Genomic DNA, 15825 nt, shown 5'->3' on the forward strand with positions numbered 1-15825 from the left:
TCTTCTGGCCTGTAAACATATACACAGACAAAATATTGTATACATAATAAATAAATAAATAAATATAAAAAATAAATAAAGGGGGGAGGGGGACTTCCGTTGGGATATATGATATGAGAGGATAAATGAATAATTTTTTTAAAGTTAAAAAAAATGCTGGGCAGTGGTGGTGCACGCCTTTAATCCCAGCACTTGGGAAGCAGAGGTGGGCAGAGCTCATGAGTTCGAGGCCAGCCTGGTCTACAGAGCAAGTTCCAGAACAGTCAGAGCTGTTACACAGAGAAACCCTGTCTCAAAAAACCAATAAAGTTTTTTTTAAAAATCCAACTAGAAATTCCTTGCTTTTGCTGAATGCTAAGGTAAGTGTAATTAAGAAGTCAAGAAGAACAGGAAACAAAAGTGACTAAGGAGCTGAAAAGTAAAACATTCCAAACTTTCATGAAAGATCAGAAAGCATTCGAGTTCTAACATCAAAACGTAAAACAGAAACACTCACAGCAGAACCCAACATGATAAAGTCTTAGACAGATTAGCCCTGAAGCAAAGAACACTGTAACTTTATAACTAAACAAAAAGCTTATAGGATCAGGATGGTAAATTAAAACCTTTACTAACAGGAGAAGAGACCAACAGTCTTTAAAGGAAGAAAAACAAAGTCTACAACTACCAAAGCTGCTTTCTGTCTTGTCATGTAATTGATGCACTGAGCTACCCTTTGATTTGATCAGCAAGAAAACCACTACCAGGTACGGCCTCTGGGGCTGGTTAGGGTTTTTGTTTAGTTTTTGTCAACATAAGTTAGGGTCTATGGGAGGAGGAAACTTCAGTTGAGACAATGCCTACATCAGATGGCTTTAACTGAGGTTTGATGTGGAAGGGCCCAGCCCACTGTGGGTGGTGCCACCCTTGGGCAGCTGGACAAGATAGCACACTGAGCAAGCCATGTGGAGCAAGTCAGTAAGCAGCATTCCTCTATGGGCTCTGCTTCAGCTCCTCAGTGATGGAGTGGAACCTGAGAGTTGTAAGATCGAATCAAACCTTTTCCTCCCCATGGTGCTTTTGATTCAAGTGTTTGATCACAGCACCAGAAACCCTAACTTAAGACATAGTTGAACCTCACACCTCCAGAATAAGGGGTTTAAACAAATATCTTTTCTTTATGCTGTTAAAAAAGAAATGGAATAGCAGGTGGACATTAAAAGTCTTTATATGGGACAGGAGAGATGGTTCAGGGATTAACAGCACTGGTTGCTCCTGCAGAGGACACAGGTCTAATTCCCAGCACCTACAAGGTGGTTCACAACCGTCCGTAACTTCAGTTCCAGGGGATCCAATGCCATCTTCTGACCTCCTTGGGCACCAAGCATGCATGTGGTACACACACACAAATATACATGCAGGCAAAATATCATAAATTAAAATGAATAAATTTAACAAAAATTTTAAATTTTAATAACAAGTCTTATAAATAACCTAATATGTGAAAGGATTTAAAGATAAACAAGAATATTATAAGGAAAAGAGAAGCATTTTTTTTTTTTTTGATTTTTCGAGACAGGGTTTCTCCTTAGCTTTTTGGTTCCTGTCCTGGAACTAACTCTTGTAGACCAAGCTGGCCTCGAACTCACAGAGATCCGCCTGCCTCTGCCTCCCGAGTGCTGGGATTAAAGGCGTGCGCCACCACCGCCCGGCTTAAAGGGAAGCATTTTTAAAAATTATTTTTTTCTGTGTGTACACATGTGTGGGCATGCACTTGCCATGGTTCACATGAAAAGGTCAGAGGACAACTTGTGGGAGCCAGTTATCTCCTCCACATCAGTCCTAGGACCCAAACTCAGGTCATCAGGCTTGGTGGCACGCACCTTTACCCACTAAGCCATTTAACAGCCCAACTTTGTTTTTAATTTTTAAAGACTTGATTTATGTAAATTCAAATTACATAAAATAAAATTTCTAAATGTATGATTAGAAGCAATTAAACATTGACTAATAAAAGATGGTTTGGAGGAAGCCACAGAAAACAACTGGAGCATAAAAAGGAGAAAAACAAACAAAAGACTGGCAGGGAAGAAGGAACTGAAGCAGTGAACTCAAAATAAAGCACACAATCTAGGAACCGTTTCAATGGTGCCCGGGAAAGACAGGGCAGGGAACAGAGACATATGGCCCCAAACTGTTCAGATTTCATGAGAATTATGATTCCTTAAGCCCAAGAAACTTAGCAACCCTCAGGCAGGGAAAACACAGACAAAACCACACCAAGGCATGTTACTGTACAGTCAGTCACTAGAGACAAAGATATCAAAACAAAAGTTCATACAATATAGAGAACAACAAAGACAAGAATAAGCCAGAAGAGAAAGTCTGGAATTAGCTATCGGGAACAAAATTCTACAAAAAGAAAATAACATGCAAAGTACACTTGATCATAAACAGAATGCTGAGAAATGACTTTTTTTTTAAAGAAAAGATAATTGATAATAAAAATAAAAACAAAGTCAGTCAGGAATCATGGTATACACCTATAATCCCAGCAAGTTGGAATGCTGAGTCAGAAGGATTATTTTAAGCTCCAAGCCAACATGGGCTATACAGCAATACTTTGTCTCAAGAAAGAAAAAGATAGGCGGTAGTGGCGCACGCCTTTAAGCCCAGCACTTGGAAGGCAGAGGCAGGCGGATCTCTGAGTTTTGAGGTCAGCCTGGTCTACAGAGTGAGTTCCTGGACAGCCAGGGTACACAGTGAAACCCTGTCTCAAAAAAGCAAAAACAAAAACAAAAAGAAGAAAAAGAAAGAAAATAATAACAATAATAATAATAACAAGTCAGGTTTGGTGGCACAAACCTGTAATCCCAGTACTTGAATGAGCAGGAGGATTAGAAGTTTGAGGTTATCCCAAACTACTTAGCAAAGTGGAGACCAGCCTGGACTTTATGAGATCTTGTCTCAAAACAAACAAAAATGAAAACAATTTTTCAGTTTATCCATATTTCAACTATCAATTTCTTGCTGTAAATTATGAGCCAGTATTTGAATATAACTAGAAATCAGTGGGCAACTTACCTGTGGAAACCATCTTTCAAGAATTCTTGCCTCAAAATGATTTCAGAACAAGTGGCCCTTATACCTATAAAGATCAAGACATTAAAAATGAAAATAAGCATATTAAAAGAACTATTAAATAATTAGAAAATAACTACTAGAAAAAGCTTCACTTGTTAGAAAAATCTAATCATCTAACGGAAAGATAAAAATTTTAAATGTAAGCAGTTTGAGCTCCACATAAATCTATTACATATAAACCTATCATGGAGGTTGAGAATGTCTGGTTTCAGATCCTAGTCCACCACTTAACAGCTGTGTCTTTGAGTGAGAGTTCTTCTCTGAGGTTGTCCATCCTCCTAGCTCACCAAACCTCATCAGAGACATAACAGCACCCTCTGTATTCCCTGGTCCATGCCTACACATCTTGGAAGATTGGACACTCATTCTTTGTGAAGATGTTCGGAGAGTTAAAGGGGGGAAAAAAAAGGCAAGAAAAGGAGAGGCCCCTGAAGATTCAAAGAGTTCATTTACAAACGCGGGGTAAACAGAAGTCTTCATAAACTGATTCCATGCATATTTTGGATATTAAAACTATTACTCAATGGGTAAAAATTCAAGACTGGTGAGACCCTGTGTCAAAAATAAAAAAATAACAAAAAGCAAAAAGGAAAAAAGACATTAAATATTCAGTTGTCAGATCCCTTGCTATAAAACTTTGAGAAGAAATGTGTGGGAAGGACAGTAAGGGAGTGTGAATCACTGCAATAAACCTGTTCCACAGGAACTTGAAGAAAGCACGTGAAGCCAGGAGAGTAAGACTTGGAAGATTCTTTTTTTGTTTGTTTGTTTGTTTTTTGTTTTTCGAGACAGGGTTTCTCTGTGGCTTTGGAGCCTGTCCTGGAACTAGCTCTGTAGACCAGGCTGGTCTCGAACTCTCAGAGATCCGCCTGCCTCTGCCTCCCGAGTGCTGGGATTAAAGGCGTGCGCTACCATCGCCCGGCTGACTTGGAAGATTCTTGAGGGTCCCTACCAACCCTATGAAAGGGAGTCAAGAGTTGCTGGGGACAAACCGCAGAAAGAGATAGGGGGAAAACCAGACGCTGGGGCTGTGGAGCTGCCTACAAGCTGCTTAGCGAGCTCCAGGGTTGCAGTTTCGGGGTGGGGGCGTCACCCATGTTGGGGTGGGCTTTCTAGTGAAGCAGCTTCTTTTGCGTTATCCCTGCTCCTTGTAACTCCTCGCCCACATTTCCACTGGTAACGCCAATAAAAAATTCATTGGTCCATCAAATTGGATACTGGTACAAAGGTTACCTTTCTGGATGAATGTGCTCTCTCTCTCTCTCTCTCTCTCTCTCTCTCTCTCTCTCTCTCTCTCTCTCTCTCTCTCTCTCTCTCTCTCGTGTGTGTGTGTGTGTGTGTGTTGTATCTCCAGAGAAGTCTGTCACGCATCACACTACCTCACCCCTTCTCCTTTACATACAGTTTGGGCATTCATTCTCACACTTCCCGGGACTCGAAGGGTTCCCTGGCCTCTCAGCCTGCAGAAAGCAGCTTCGGGGGTACCAAAGCATCCCAACACGCTTCGTGGCTGGACTTGTTTAGTACTTTTGCTACAGTGTGGTCAGTCCGCCTCGGAAGGACAAAGCCCGGCTCCGATGTCCAGGATGGAACACCGCGCAAAGATCACGGGGAGGGCAGGGGCGCACGCGGCCTTTGTTGCTAACCTCCTCCCGGCCCTGGTACCCGTAACACCGCGGGTGCTCCCCACCCGCGCCCACGCCCCGGGCCCTTACCCGAGCTGAAGGGGGCGTCGCTGATGTCAGCGGCGAGCCTGCCGACCAGCCCAGCCGCCCAGAGGAGCAGCCAGGCCACAGCGTCGGCAGCCAGGACGCCGGAGCGGAGAGCCGACGCCCGAGAGGGGCGCGCGGGAAGAGCTGCGGTCGCGGAGGCAGGCTGTACTCCCACCGGCCCCGGTGACTGGGACGGAGCGCTCCGTGCGCAAACGTCCTTGAACCCACCGAGCGCTCCCACGGGGCTGCTCAGAATCCCTGGAACTCTACCCCTGTAACTCTAAGTTCCCGAGAGGACCGCATTTGACTCCGCCCCTTGCCGTCCCAGCCGGGGCGGGGCGAGAAGCTGCGCAAGCGCTGTCTTCGTGCCCGCGCTGTTGCCTTGGAAACCATCCTAAGGGGGCGCCCGACCGGCCTCTAGACCAAGTACGGTCTCTGGATCACACTTGCAGAGCTCTGGCCGGCTTCCTGTCCACAGCCGGGTCAGTGTGGGCTAGGCCTCCTGCCTCTGAGCTCACCCCATGGTTACCCACGTAGGGTATGGCTGTCGCTTCTTCCTGCAGCGCCAAGTTCCGCTCCACCTCAAAGTCGATATAATGAGTCCTCTGTGCAATGCGGTTGGATGGAAACGACCCTCTCACTGCTGTTCAGATGTGCACTTCCTGTACTTCTTCAAGGGTAAGAAGGGTCGCCTTGCACTAGTGAGGACATCAGGAGGAAATCCGTACCCTCTTAGGTGCTGTGAGGGGCAGTCGTTGATCCTGGGAAGAAAAGTACACATGCGGCCAAGGACAGTTAGGGAAACAAGCTGTCACTCCTCCCAATTCTGGGACGCATTAGCGGTTTTGGAGAGTGCTAGTGCTGACCAGGCATGAGATCTCGGGGTGGGAACGGGTGTAATATAACACTACAAGCCTGCAGTTAAGAAATAGGGACAGCCAGGTTAGTCCCAGCTCCTGGGAGGCAGAGGCAGGCGGGTTTCTGTGAATTAAGGCCAGCCTGGTCTACAAGAGCTAGTTTCCAGGACAGCTAGGGCTAGACAGAGAAATCCTGTCCCTAAAAATAAATTCAAAAAGGAAAACTCTATAGCGAACGCCCTACATTATCGTCAGTTGTATTGACAAGTGTGGTCATCTGTTATAATGTGTTTAGTAGTCGTTTTAGGAAGTACACTAACATCATACTTTAATGAGGTGACCTGGGAGTAGTGCCTAGCCACTGGCTCAGATCAAAGGCAGGGCACAGCAGTCTGAAAAGCAGCTTTTTATTATGCCTACTCTCAGAGGAATACAAATTCTCACCTCTAACAGCAGAGGTAAGACTAGGTCCTGTATGACAAGTCTACTTGGCAAGCATAAAACATAAAGATGGAAGTTAGGTGAATATTTCATGTTTACTTTCTTTCTTTTGTCCCTATTTTTCTGTAATGAACCAGTACAAATACTGTCAACTTCTTAAATAATGTGCCTGTAATTGTTCTCCAGCAGAACTAAGTTACAGCTCCTGGGCCTTGAGCGGCTCCATTCCTGCAATGGCTGATCTTACTGCTGTTGGACCAGGGTACAAGAGCCCTAAGCCCTCCAGGCCTGGAAGCCCCCCTGAAACTCTTCGGCACCTAGGCCTCATAACTACTATTTCTGCTTCAGTTGCTTTCTTAGGGTTTCTATTGCTGTGAAGAAACACCATGACCACAGCAACTCTTTTTATTTTATTTTATTTTATTTTATTGGATTTTCGAGACAGGGTTTCTCTGTAGCTTTTTGTTCCTGTGCTGGAACTAGCTCTTGTAGACCAGGCTGGCCTCGAACTCACAGAGATCCGCCTGCCTCTGTGCTTTAATCCTGAGTGCTGGGATTAAAGGCGTGCGCCACCACCGCCCGGCTGACCACAGCAACTCTTATAAAGAAAACATTTAATTAGGCTTACAGTTATCGTCACGATAAGACATGGTGGTGTGCAGGCAGATGTGGTTCTGAAGAAGGAGCTGAGAGTCCTACATCTTGATCCTCAGATAGGAGGAAGAGATCTGTGACACCTCCTCCAGCAAGGCCACACCTCCTCCAACAAGGCCACACCTCCTCCAGCAAGACCACAACTCCTCCAGCAAGGCCACACTTCCTAAGAGTGCCACTCCCGATAGGGGCCATTTTTATTCAGACCACCACAGGTACTCTTGGAACCTTCAGTTACCTTCGTGGGGCTGTGACTGCTGCTACCAGGATGGAGGCTGCTCCCAGTGTGCCAGTTTTACCATGTCTTCTTGGGGTTGAGAGCTCAGTCTGGTCTGCTAGTTCTAAAGATCAAAAGCGGGAAAGAAAAGACCGAGGCCCGTTTGCAAAGCCTTTGAATGAGCCTAATGTTGTAACATGGAGCACTTGGAGCAGAACGAAGAGGGTGTATCGCAGGTGACTCCAGAAGTGAGCGGCCAGATGGGTGCTAGGCAAGGATGCTTGCACCGAGGATGTTTACACAGTCCTTCATGCAAGTGGATGTCGTGATCTGCATCCCAGAGCGGCTGCTGAGCCATCGGGATCACTGCACACTGGCACTGTGAACCTAGGGTTACTAATGCTCAGTGAGGCTGTGCCCAGCGTGTGCCTTCCAAGGCCTGTGCCTGCCTGCTGGAGAACTCACTTTGGCTGTGGTTCTCTGGCATCCTCAGAGAAACAGGAAGGAAGGAAGGAAGGAAGGAAGGAAGGAAGGAAGGAAGGAAGGAAGGAAGGAAGGAAGGAAGGAAGGAAGGAAGGAAGGAAGGAAGGAAAGAAAGAAAGCTGGGTCTGCCCAGTGAAGGGGCTGCTGACAGGTCCCCGCTCCAGGCCCTCGGTGTAAGAGAAGGACCTGTGAAGCCACTGCCCTACATGGTCTGAATCATTCACAGAAAGAAGCCACACAGAGCTAACAATCTGAGTAACAGTTAACAGTGCTTAATATTATTTCACAATGTGTAACAGCGCTCAGCTCCTGCCCCAGGATAATATATAGAAACCTTTGTTTATATGAATGCATAGCATTAAATAAGTATTACCCTTCTTGTGTTGCAGATATGTGCTAAGAGCTAAATGAAAATGGACACACTCTTGCCTCCCTAGAACAAGGAGACTAACAGGGACCATAGATGGTAAGTAATGGTTTTTAAAATAACCTTTTTTGTTGTTGTTGTTTTTTCAAGACAGGGTTTCTCTACCTAGCTGTCCTGGAACTCGCTCTGCAGACCAAGCTGGGCTTGAACTCACAGAGATCTGCCTGCCTCTGCTACCCGAGTGCTGGGATTAAAGGTGTGCACCACCATCTCCCGACTGCTTAAAATAACCTCTTGATGAATAAAAGAGTTCATAAAGTACAGGGTGGGGTAGATCTGGTCTAGTGAACATCTCCGTATAAAATGTTTATTTAAAAGAAAACGTAAAAAAATAAAATAAAATAAAATAAAAAATAAAAATAAAAAAAAACATGCTGGGGAGGTAGCGTAGCTGGCAGAGTGCTTGTCTGGTATGCACGAAACCCTGGGTTCCATTTGCAGCACCCCATAGACCAAGCCTGAAGGCACATGCCTGTAATTCTAACACTGGGGGAATAGAGACAGGAGTATCACAAGTTCAAAGCCAGTCTGGGCTATATGAGAATCTGACTCAAAAACAGAAAAAGTTTAAAGACCATAATAATATTGATAGAGGGTGATTCAGGCATCCTTTAAATGAAAAATCAAAATGCTTCTGTAGGCTAGTCGGTCACCTGTTGGGCTTGCTTGAGGTTCCTGTGTAACCTCTGGTAGAATGCTGTACACTAAGGGGCCAGACCGAAGAGCATTACCTAGCTCATGTGGGAAGGACCTGCATCCCAAACAAGCAGAGATCCAACAAACGAGGCTAGCCTTGGCCAGCTGAACTTTCAAGGTGGCCCTCAAAGTCTTGAACTTTGTTAGCTGAGTGTGTAGTTCCAGGGCTGAGACTTCAGTCAGATCCGCTGAGGAGAAGGAGAAAGCAGATTTATGCAATATCGACCTCAATTTGGGTTTTCTTTTTCTGAAACTTGTTCCACAGCTATCCCGTCTTTCTCAGAGTTCCTCCAGTTCACACTGAATTGTATGTCAACATGAAATGTGTTGCCAAGAAATGTGGAATTAGATTCCAGCCCCCGGCTATCGTCTTAATTTACGACAATGAGACCGAGGGAAAGAGCCGCCAGCGCATTATGCCAGTCCGAAACTTCTCGAAGTTCTCAGGTACTCCTAGTTTATCCCGCCTCTTATCTTGTTTAACTTATGTATAAGTGTCTCTGTGAGTGTTCGCCATGCATGTGGGTGTCTATGGAGCCTGGAAGGAAACTAGAGTTACGAGCCTGTGAGTTGCTAAACTTGGGAACCCTGCAAGAACAGCAGGCACACCTAACCTTGGACAAGCTCTCCAGCTCTTGCCTCCTGTGATGAAGGTCATTGAGCAATAAAGAAACTGCTTGGCTGGCCCTGATAGGTTAAAGCATAGGTGGGAGGAGTAAACAGAATAGAATTCTGGGAAGAAGAGGAAGTGAGGTCAGACTCTGCCCTGCTCCTGGAGAGACCCGACAGCTCTGCTCTTTGGAGCAGAGATGCCAAGCTCTGCTCTCCCAGGCAGCTCTGACCCAGGATGGACATAGGCTAGAATCTTCCCGGTAAGCGCACCTTGGGGTGCTTACACACATCATTAGAAATGGGCTAGTCCAGGTGCGAGAATTAGACTGTAAGGGCTAGAGTTCATGGGCCAAGCAGTGTTTAAATGAATACAGTTTGTGTGTTGTTATTTCGGGCATGAGCTAGCAGTCGGCCGGGGTGCTGGGGATGCAGCCCCGCCGCTCTTATTTCAAAACTCCTGTCTTAATAAAAATAGCCTGACATAATCAGGTCTGGTGGCATATACCCATAATCCAAGTACTTTAGGAGGCCGAGGCAGGAAAATTGCAAATTCAAGCCTGGATAGCTTGAGATAACCAAAATTTGAAACAAAACTCGATGGGTTGGGAAGGGAATGTAGGTCAGTGGTAGAGCACTTACCTAACATGTAGGGAGTCCTGGATGCAGTCCCCACTGAGAGGGAGAACCGAGGGAGTGAGGAGGCAGAGAGAGACAGAGAGGGGGAGGTTTTAGTTTCAATGGAATGAGAGGTTCTTCAGAGTTAAACTTAGGTTTAAATCATGATTATCAGGGACTAGATTGTCATTCATAAACTTCAGCTTTTGTACTGGTATTTTATGTCAGCTTGACACAGGTTAGAGTCATTTAGGAAGAGGGAGTGTCAATTGAAACAATGCCCCCAACAGCTAGGTCTGTAGACAAACCTTCGGTGCATTTTCTTGATTGATGATTGATGTGGGAGGGCCCAGCTCACTGTGGGTGGTGCCAGCGGTCATGGTGGAATAAGAAAGCAGGCTGAGCAAACCAGAGGGAATCAAGCCAGTAAGCAGCACTCCTCCCTGGCCTCTGCACCAGCTCCTGCCCCCAGTTTCCTGCCCTGTTTGAGTTCCTGTCCTGACTTTCTTCAGTCATGTACTAAATGACATAGAAGTGTAATAACCCTCCAACTGCAACTTGCTTTTGGTCATGGTGTTTTATCACAGCAATAGAAGCCCTGACTAAGATTTTCCTAATGTGTACTTTTTAACAGTCAATTGATGATTTAACATTTTAGAATGGTTACATGAGTTAAATGATATACTACTGTTTAATAATACTAAATTTCCTTCTATCTCTCCCCAAATGTTTTTTATTTGTAGACAGCATTTTATTAGTGTCACATGGCTGCCTTTTAAAAACTATGTTTTTTTTTTCACCAGCTATGTATGCCTTTAATCCTAGCCACCAGGAGGCAGAGGATCTCTGAGAGTTGGGGGCCAACCCTGGTCTACATAGTGACCTCTAGGCCTACAAAGGCTACATAGTGAGACTCAGTCTCTAAAATAAGTAAAAATTATAGCATTTTTCATCCTTAGACAATTTCTTCAGTTGACAGTTTTTAACATCCCACAAAGTAATTTTTGGTTAAGGAAAGAAAGAAAGAAAGAAAGAAAGAAAGAAAGAAAGAAAGAAAGAAAGAAAGAAAGAAAGAAACCCATTTGTCTTTTTCTCTACACCAAAACTAGGTTTGTTTGCTTGTTTGTTTATTTATTTAAAATATTTCATTTGGGGGCTAGAGAGATGGTTTAGCAATTAAAAGCACTTGCTACTATTATAGCTGGGTCCAGTTCCCAGCACCCACCTGGTGGCTCACAGCCATCTTCTAACTCTAATTCCAGGTGATCTGATGCCCTCTTGTGGTCTCTCCTGGAACTGCACACACATGGTATGCATACATACATACAGGCAAACAGTCACACTGAAATTAAAGGTGTGGAATTAAAAGAATTGACACCATCAGCCGGCTCCTTTGGGTATTTTATGACACAGGAGCTCTCTATGTCACCTCCCTGATGCGGGGATAAGAAGCAATTATGAACATGCACCATCATACCATGCAGTTATGGTTTCATTTATAAGGCAGGATCTAGTAAGTAGCCCAGGCTAGCTTCAAACATTCTTTCTCCCCAGTTCTTCCAAATGCGAGGAGTGCAGGCATGTGCTCATCATGTGACAAACATTTCCTAGGGAGACACTACATATTTACGTGTTTATCTTAGATAGGGAGGCCATGACAGGTAGCATGAAGTTCAGCTTGGTGAACCAATGAGCTTTAGTGGGGTTTATAGGAATATGATGATAGTAGATCCTTACTTCCGGGAGCAGAAATGACTCACAGACAGCTGCATCACTGACATCTACCCCAGCGTGGGCGACAGCTCACAAAACTGGGAACCTGGAGTGCACAGCCTGCAGGCATCTCAGCAGGTGGGAGAGCATCCTTTTTAGTTGATTCCACTGGTCTGAGCCTCTTCTAGGCAGCTCCACTGGTTTTTGCTTCGTTTGGGCTGTTTGGCTGGTCTCCAGTCTCTTGTGTAGCTTGGCTCCTCTGAGAGTGACCCTCAGCAGTCTTTATTCTGGAGGAGGAATGGGCCTAGTGAATCTGGTCAGCTTTAGGGATTTCCTGGAGTTGTTTTAGATTGTTTAGTTTTTGTGTGAAGAAGCTTCTCTATAGAATGGAATGCTTGATTTGTTTTTAGTTTATTTATTCATTTTACATTCTAACTGAAGTTTCCCCTCCTTCCCCTTCTTCTATTCCCTCTTCCTCCACCAGATTGGTATGTTTTAATCTCAGAAAAAAATAAATAAGCTGCTATATGACAGCATGATTATACCCTACAAAACTCAATTTACTATAAAACTATAGTTCTAAAGAATAATTATTGATTTCTATAGGCCCCTTTAGGCTTGGAGCTGGTGGTCTCAGGGTTTTGGTCTATCTCAGTCTTTCCAGTATTGGTGACGAATGTGTCTGTCCATACACTTTTCTTTCCAGACTGCACCAGAGCTGCTGAGCAATTAAAGAATAACCCACGGCACAAGAGTTACCTGGAGCAGGTGTCCCTGAAGCAGCTGGAGAAGCTCTTCATTTTTTTACGAGGTTACTTGCAGGGGCAGAGCTTGGCAGAAACGATGGAACAAATTCAACGGGAAACAACCATTGACCCCGAGGAAGACCTGAACAAACTCGATGACAAGGAGCTGGCCAAAAGGAAGAGCATCATGGATGAACTTTTTGAGAAAAATCAGAAGAGAAAGGATGACCCTGGTTTTGTGTATGACATTGAAGTTGAGTTCCTGCAGGATGAGCAGCTGTCCTGCAGCTGGGACACAGAGTCAGCTGACGAGTTCTGAGACCTCCTGCTCCGCGTCCACGAAGAACAAAACTCGGTCCCAGAAAATCTGTGAACGCTAACAGACTATAAAACCAAGATACTTGCATGTGTTGCATAGGCCTATGAGAAACACAGCTTAGGAATCTCGTTAGAGATGGCAATCCAAAGGGAAGGTAACTCAGAAACTTGTAAAAAGATATTTTAATAATATTACTCGGGAAAGAGATTAGAGCCTGATTTCCGATGAAGGCTGAAAAGGTGAGAATCTGGATTACTGCGGGTAGAAAGAAGGGAAGACTTCCCTCAGCAGAAAGGGGCCGTGCATGGCCCCCGAAGGCCACAGATGTTTCTAAATGAAGCAAGGGGGGGAACACAGCATAGACATTTTGAGAACGAGTGAATAATTATAGTCCAACAAGATTGGAGTTAACCTGTGTTCATTATGTCTGCGAATTTAACCCTGGGGTAGACAAAAGCACCTGCAAATGCCTCACAGCTGCCGGTGCATGCAACGCAGCAGACGAAGGCAGTTCTGGCCCTCCACACTCAGGAAATGTACCCAGAACCACTTCCTGTGAGAGGCTGGTTTACACGGTGGGAAATCTACCCGCAAGTGAGCAATAGGTTCTGCCTGTTGAAACCTGCCCAGGAATTTAGAGATACAGTGATCTCTGTTTAACAAGGCCACCATATGCAGGTGTGTTTGCTCTTACTAGAATATTCTCTGCAATAGAAAGCATCTGTTTTCTACAAGGAAACTACTATTCACTGAGTAAAGCTGTGCCTGTGAGTCCTGAGTCTTACCAGTTTTTCTTTTCCTTTCCTTCAGTCGTGTTTTGTTTGTCAGGGTTCAGGTAAGTTAGCAGACAAAGCAACATGCTTTGTTATGGCATTTTCACAGCTGCATTCATATCGTGTGTTCCTGCTCCACCCCCACTGTGTGTCCCCTTGTCTTCTTGCTGATCCCCTTCTTCCCAAGTCACCCCCTTTTGCTTTCGTGTCCCGTGTGTGCCATTACCTTCTGCACCCCTTAAGCTCATTCCTCCCCCTTCATAGTGTCCTCTCTAGCCCCACCCATCCTGACATACATCCATACCCATATAAAAAACTAGAGTTTGGCCAGGTGGTGGTGGTGCACCCCTTTAATCCCAGCACATAAGAGACATGTGAATTTCTGTGAATTCGAGACCAGCCTGGTCTAGAGTGAGTTCCAGAACAGCCAGGGCTACAGAGAAACCTGTCTCCAACAACAATAACAAAAACCCTAGATGTTGTATAGGAGAGAAAATGCTGCCTTTGTCTTTCTAAACTTGTTTATTTTATATAACATGATGATTTCCTTTTGTCTCCATTTCCTGTAAATAAAATTACATTGTGTGTATGTATACATTTCCTTTACTAATTTCTTGATGGACATCTAGGCTGGTTGCATTTCCTAGTTGTGAATACAGCAGCAGCAGACGTGGATGTGCGAGTGTGTCTGTAGCTGTTGACTTAGGAACAGCAGACGTGGATGTGCGAGTGTGTCTGTAGTTGAAAAAAAAAAAGCAGAAGTGGATGTGCGAGTGTGTCTGTAGTTGTTGACTTAGGAGCAGACGTGGATGTGCGAGTGTGTCTGTAGTGTTGACTTAGGAACAGCAGACGTGGATGTGTGAGTGTGTCTGTAGTTGTTGACTTAGAGTCCTTTGCGTCTTCCCCTGAGAGTGTGATACCTGGGTCATTTGGTTGTCCCATTTATAGATTTTTTTCTGAGCCTTCATACAAATTTCCGCAGTGGCTGTTCCAGCTTGCATTCCCACCCTCGTGCACAAGGGCTCCTCCTTCCTCTCATTCTCAAGTTGTTCTGACTGGGCCACAAAGCAGTTCAGTGTGTGGTTCTCTAAGGGCCACAGATGGGAACACTTCTCAGTGAGTTACTAGCCATTAGTATTTCCTCTCCTGAGAACTGTTTAGTCAGTTTTTTTTGTTGATGGTATGGTTTGGGGTGGGAGTTTGTGAGTTCTCGATAGAATCTAAGGTCTTTAATAGAAGGTGATAGTTTTTAGGTATATAACGTGTAGTTGGCAAACATTAGCCCATTGTTTTTAGATTTTTTTTGTCATTGTTTGCTTTCTGTTGCTATGATAAAACACTGATCAAAACAATTTGGGGAGGAAAAGGTTTATTTCATCATATAGTTTACAGTCTACCGCAAAGGCAGAAACACTTCTAGCCAGCTTGCTCCTCCTGGCTTGCCCAGCCTGGACCACTTGCCCCGGGGTGACACCACTCATGGTGGGCTGCATACTACCATATTAACCACAATCAAAATAATGCCCCACAGACAGGCCCATAGGCCAATATGATGGATGCGATTTCCCAGTGGACGTCCCCTCCTCCCAGGTGACTCTAGGTTCTGTCAACGTGACAAAAAACAACCAGCACATTTTTTTTAAATATGTGTGTGTGTGTGTGTATATACACAGAGTTTTTTTTTTTTTTTGTCTTGTCAGTCAGCTTTTTCCTGCCACCTGGCTCCCTAATAACAACACAGAGACTTGTTAATTATAAACGCTTAGCCAAAGCCAGACGGTGATCACACACACCTTTAATCCCATCACTAGGGAGGCAGAGACAGGCAGATCTCTGTGAGTTTGAGACCAGCCTGCTCTACAGAACAGGTTACAGGGCAGGCTCCAAAGTTACACAGAGAAAACCCTTTCTTGAAAATCCTAAATAAATAAATAAAATCTTGGTTGATAGCTTAGGCTTATTACTAACTAGCTCTTACAACTTAACCCATATTTCTTACCTACGCTCTATCACATTGTGGTACCCTTTTTCAGCACAGCATGCTCATCTCCTGCTTCCTCTGCATCTGGCTGGCAACTCTGTTCTCCTTCCCAGCATTCTCTTTTTCCCTGTCTGCAAATCCTACCTAGCCTCTTCCTGCCTAGTTATTGGCCATTAGCTCTTTATTAAAACAATGAGAGCAAACCATAGTCATGGTGTACAAAAGGATTATTCCACAGCATACAGTTAGGACAGGTGCTTGAGGATTCCAGAAAAGAGCATCGCATTCCCTAGAGCTAGAGTTATAATGTAGCCACCCATTCCAATGAGCCATCCGATGCAGGTGCTAGAAACCGAACTCTGTAACAGAAGGAGTGGGCTGCTTGTCCTCCTGGCCGCCCAGCTATCTTACACCTGAAATAATCACATAGAAACTGTATTCACTAAATTACTGCTT

At 44.8% G+C, this 15825-nt stretch overlaps 2 protein-coding genes across 4 annotated transcripts in view; one reads left to right on the forward strand and one right to left on the reverse strand.

Moving 5' to 3' along the window:
- Positions 1-7362, reverse strand: part of Pigx (phosphatidylinositol glycan anchor biosynthesis class X) — a 20504-nt gene extending 13142 nt beyond the window's left edge. Inside the window, exons 1-4 of the mRNA XM_050159834.1 lie at positions 7305-7362; positions 5354-5478; positions 4839-5115; positions 3064-3127 (exon numbers count right to left, since the gene is read on the reverse strand). Coding sequence (XP_050015791.1) covers positions 3064-3127; positions 4839-5115; positions 5354-5478; positions 7305-7362 — 524 coding nt within the window. The remainder of the gene's footprint in view (positions 1-3063; positions 3128-4838; positions 5116-5353; positions 5479-7304) is intronic.
- Cep19 (centrosomal protein 19) lies at positions 5112-13981 on the forward strand. 3 transcript variants are annotated; one of them, XM_050159887.1, is made up of 5 exons: positions 5181-5513; positions 6847-7002; positions 7877-7953; positions 8876-9057; positions 12257-13980. In XM_050159887.1, exons 4-5 carry the CDS (start codon positions 8928-8930, stop codon positions 12613-12615), a joined length of 489 nt encoding a protein of 162 aa, XP_050015844.1. In that variant the 5' UTR covers positions 5181-5513; positions 6847-7002; positions 7877-7953; positions 8876-8927; the 3' UTR covers positions 12616-13980. The 3 variants fall into 3 exon arrangements, with proteins under 3 accessions (XP_050015845.1, XP_050015844.1, XP_050015843.1); XM_050159888.1 differs by lacking the exons at positions 6847-7002; positions 7877-7953 and adding an exon at positions 8005-8110 and having other exon boundaries at positions 5112-5513; positions 12257-13981; XM_050159886.1 differs by lacking the exon at positions 6847-7002.
- The last annotated feature ends 1844 nt before the right edge of the window (positions 13982-15825 follow it).

The sequence above is a fragment of the Alexandromys fortis genome, unplaced genomic scaffold (assembly GCF_014885135.2).
Source record: "Alexandromys fortis isolate MF-2015 unplaced genomic scaffold, M_Fortis_MF-2015_v1.1 scaffold_119, whole genome shotgun sequence".
Lineage (NCBI taxonomy): Eukaryota > Metazoa > Chordata > Mammalia > Rodentia > Cricetidae > Alexandromys > Alexandromys fortis.

Bases quoted from the DNA above. Each gene is read 5' to 3' on its own strand.
- Cep19 (XM_050159888.1), top strand. From the start codon at position 8,928: ATGAAATGTGTTGCCAAGAAATGTGGAATTAGATTCCAGCCCCCGGCT. The intron at 9,058-12,256 runs GTACTCCTAGTT...TTTTCTTTCCAG, and splicing joins AAACTTCTCGAAGTTCTCAG to ACTGCACCAGAGCTGCTGAG.